The 3,557-nt window shown below is 35.3% G+C and overlaps 1 protein-coding gene across 1 annotated transcript; it reads right to left on the bottom strand.

Moving 5' to 3' along the window:
• Nucleotides 1–274: 274 nt before the first annotated feature.
• Nucleotides 275–2,761, bottom strand: LOC134628452 (serine protease 1-like). The gene is made up of 6 exons (XM_063475129.1): nt 2,673–2,761; nt 2,157–2,352; nt 1,855–2,034; nt 957–1,018; nt 525–667; nt 275–440 (listed from the first exon to the last, which is right to left on the bottom strand). Exons 1-6 carry the CDS (start codon nt 2,719–2,721, stop codon nt 285–287), a joined length of 786 nt encoding a protein of 261 aa, XP_063331199.1. The 5' UTR covers nt 2,722–2,761; the 3' UTR covers nt 275–284.
• Between the last annotated feature and the right edge of the window lie 796 nt (nt 2,762–3,557).

Here is a 3,557-nt window from a genome sequence, read left to right as displayed (position 1 = left end):
TGATGGAAAGACCAATGTAAACTACAAATTCCTCACATTTGTACTTAAATACTATACTGTAGTAATTGTACTTAATATCATCTGGCAAAAATGACCCAACAACCTTCATGCAAACATCACAGTTTCTGAACAACTGAATGATCTACTTGACACCTGAAACTACATTGAAAACACACATGACATATTTATATTTTAACAAAAGTTAAAAGTTAACATGTAAAAAGAAATCACACCGAACAAGTGTGAAGAGCGGACTGTTTATTCTGGATGTTATTTTCATTTTATTATTTTCCATTACTCTGACTAATGAATGGCATTATCCAATGAATGTAAGAGCAGACCATCAGAGAAGTAGCTGGTCCGCTACAGGCACGTTGTTTACCACCAACATGCACACCATAAATCTTGTTGTCGTATATCACTCCACCACCAGAATCACCCTGAGAGAGAAAACATAAATTATATGTTTGTTCCAAAACATCTGATAATGATACAGATAAAATGTTAGCAGCATGGCAACTCACCGGACATGTGTCCACTCGAGGTTCTTTGTAACACATCTTTTTTCCATCTGGCCATAATAATGTTGAATTACGTCGAGTGCAATTAAGCCCACACTCAACAACATGCATCTTTGCACACTGGAGATGAGGCGGTGTACCACGGACTAGAGCAAAAAGGAAAATAACAAAAGCTACTGCGTGTTTCATGCAAGGAAATCAGACATTGAAAAGAAACATGCTTTGCCTCGTTTCTGGAACAAAGTTTGTTCTTTAAAAGAAGATGAGCACCGTTTAAAAAGGAGGGAAATTGACAGTATATCCACCATAAAATTAAATGAATACTTTATGTCATCACAGTTTTCAAATAAAATGAAAATGTAACTATAACAGGCACACAAGAAAAATTAAAATATTATATAAACTAGAAAATAATCAAAACAATACTGGTCTTACCTTTGTGGTAGGTTGCATTGACCCTATAACGACCAAAGCCTGCAATCTGAATGACATCCAGCCTACAAATTAAAAAAAATAAGAATTTCATGTCCATGAAGAGGTCATCTGAACGGAGTCTGCAGGCTGAGTATTTCCAGTCCACTCTAAGTCAGCTAATCTAACTTTGCAGATTCAAACATTTTATTAAAACATTACATTTCTTTCCATTTCCTCGTGGTCATGTTTTATTGTCAGTTATTATAGATCATGCATGTACTTCCTAAGTGGGTACCTAAAATCCAAACCAGAACACTTACCTCAATATTCAAGTCTCAGTTACATTATTGTTAATAAAGAAGCGTTGCAGTCAGTAATGGGGTTTGTAACTTCAGAAGCATGATGTCATTTTGTTCATAGACTACAGATGTTGCTACATTTTTTTGCTCTTCCTCGAATTTAACATCTTCTCCTGCAATATTAACTATGATTTCTAAGTGTGAAACCTTGTGACACTGGGGATTTAAGTATTTGAAAACCTTTGAAAATGTGAGTTTTGAAAGGGCAAATATTTATTTTAAAACTCACACTGAAGAATATTTGCAGATTTGCTATAGTTTAAAAAGACTTATTTTCATGCTAGTGTTGGATTATTGTAACACTTCGAGAACATAAATGTAACATATACACTGTGTTGAGTCTAAAGGCCCTTGTGTTATTCATTTAGCCTGACTGGTTCCTCCTGAGAAAACAGAATCTGTCTCTCTTTATTACAGAATAAACTATCTAATTTAAAAACAATATCTGATCTAAAGGAAAAAAAAAAAAGACATTACACTCCGCCTGAAACATATTATATCAACATCTCAAGGACCTCCAGAATTCATACTTTATACTTAAAAGGTTACTCAAAACTCACTGTTTGGGATGTGGACATTGAGGTAAGTCAACAGGCTTAATCTTATTCTCTGGTGGGTCGATTTTCAGAAGCATGATGTCATGTTTTATTTTTGTTGTTTGGTTCTCAAAGATTTTGTGATCAGTAATATTCACCATTCTTCCTGGACCTGGATGAACTCCTACATATGCAGACATAGTCCTAAACAATGGAAATGGTAAAAGAACAAAATACCAGTAATGATTTTTGTCTCTGGACTGTTTTTTTGTTTTTGTTGTTTGTTTTTTTCTTCTTTTTTTTTAAGTGAAACAGTAATTTCTCACCATCCAGTTACATTTTCCCAACAGTGAGCTGCAGTTAGAACCCACTCTCTGTGGACCAGAGAGCCGCCACATAGATGATGGTAAAGTCTTCCATTGGTTAGAATTATTTGCACGTAATACAGACTATCATTTTTCTCACAGCTATGGTCGTGGAAGATTCTCTTGTGCAAATCCACTTCTGTGCACACTGTGAAACCTGAAAGAAGAGTAAAATACTTACAAATGGTTGTCTTACCACCCGAATAACATATTCTATCAGCCAGGAGCCAGTTATTATGGTTGTAACCAGCAACATGGCTAGAAAAGTGTACTGGCAAAATTCACACTCTATGAGACATTCTGAAAAATTTACAAAAATTAATGTAATGGAGAGACAAAGAATTTGAACAAAAAAGCACGACTTAATCAAGCCAAGTTAAACAAGTCTTTATAAACACAGATATGTCATAAGGTATGGTTCAAATACACAAAGTTTAAAAATAAAAGCAGAAGAAACGAGTGCAGTAGTTCACTCACCAACAAACAGGAGCAGTAGGAGGAACTTGAGGTGAGCCATTGCTGTCATTCAGCTTGCAGTGAATGCTGTGCTGGGACACTTTTTAAACCTCTTCTCACTGTGTTGGTGAGAATAGATCCACCAATCACACAGCCCAGTTTTATCAATAAAATGCCATTGGTTGGGACGGTCTTTGTGCAAATGTTGAATGTCTCATCCTATTAAAAAGAAAAGTGTTACTGTAGTCTTTGTCATCCACATACTGCAGGAAATGACACTGCAGTGCAAACAGAAGTTATGTTTTCATAGAATTATTAATAAGTTGGGCTTTTGAATGTTTGCTCGTGCACAGCAACTATATTCACAGTCCAAATTGTTCTGTTTCACAAACTCTTTGCCTTTTTCAGTGATATATATGCAAAGCTCAGTGACAGTTATTTATTTGCTTCAGTAGCTCATTAGGGTCTGTCTCAAACCTTTGATAAAAGCAGTATAAAAAAAGCATGAAACATCAGTTGTTCAGTTAATGTGATATTGGCTGACTTGATATAACAATTTCTTTTCTTTTCTTTGTCTTGTACATATTGTTATTGCACTGTCCTCCACTTCCATAAGTGACAACACTGACCAACCATGTTTGACAGAAACTAATCCACAATGTCTCATTCACTCAGCACAAAACCTTGAGGTTGATTTCCTGCCTTAGTGAACAAAGATATGAAATGCTATTTGATTATGAGTAAGCTCAAAATGAAGTTCACTGTTCTGTGACATACAGCTATCTTACAGCCTTAAAACTTTTTGCGTGGGCCTCTTTTAGTGGTCACTTATTGCACTCTTAGTTGTTTTTCCCCATGCAGGTTAATCAGTCATGTTTGCATGGTTGTAAAATAAAAATATTCATA

Source organism: Pelmatolapia mariae, linkage group LG6 (genome assembly GCF_036321145.2).
Source record: "Pelmatolapia mariae isolate MD_Pm_ZW linkage group LG6, Pm_UMD_F_2, whole genome shotgun sequence".
In the NCBI taxonomy this organism is placed as follows: Eukaryota; Metazoa; Chordata; class Actinopteri; order Cichliformes; family Cichlidae; genus Pelmatolapia; species Pelmatolapia mariae.
The sequence above is the reverse complement of the archived record's forward strand: the minus strand, read 5'-3'. Positions and strand labels throughout refer to the sequence as shown.

Coding starts and splice junctions, on each gene's coding strand:
- LOC134628452 (XM_063475129.1), bottom strand. CDS start 2,721: ATGACAGCAATGGCTCACCTCAAGTTCCTCCTACTGCTCCTGTTTGTT. Junction 2,353..2,672: donor CCTACTGCTCCTGTTTGTTG/GTGAGTGAACTA, acceptor CTCTTCTTTCAG/GTTTCACAGTGTGCACAGAA. Junction 441..524: donor CTCGAGTGGACACATGTCCG/GTGAGTTGCCAT, acceptor TTTCTCTCTCAG/GGTGATTCTGGTGGTGGAGT.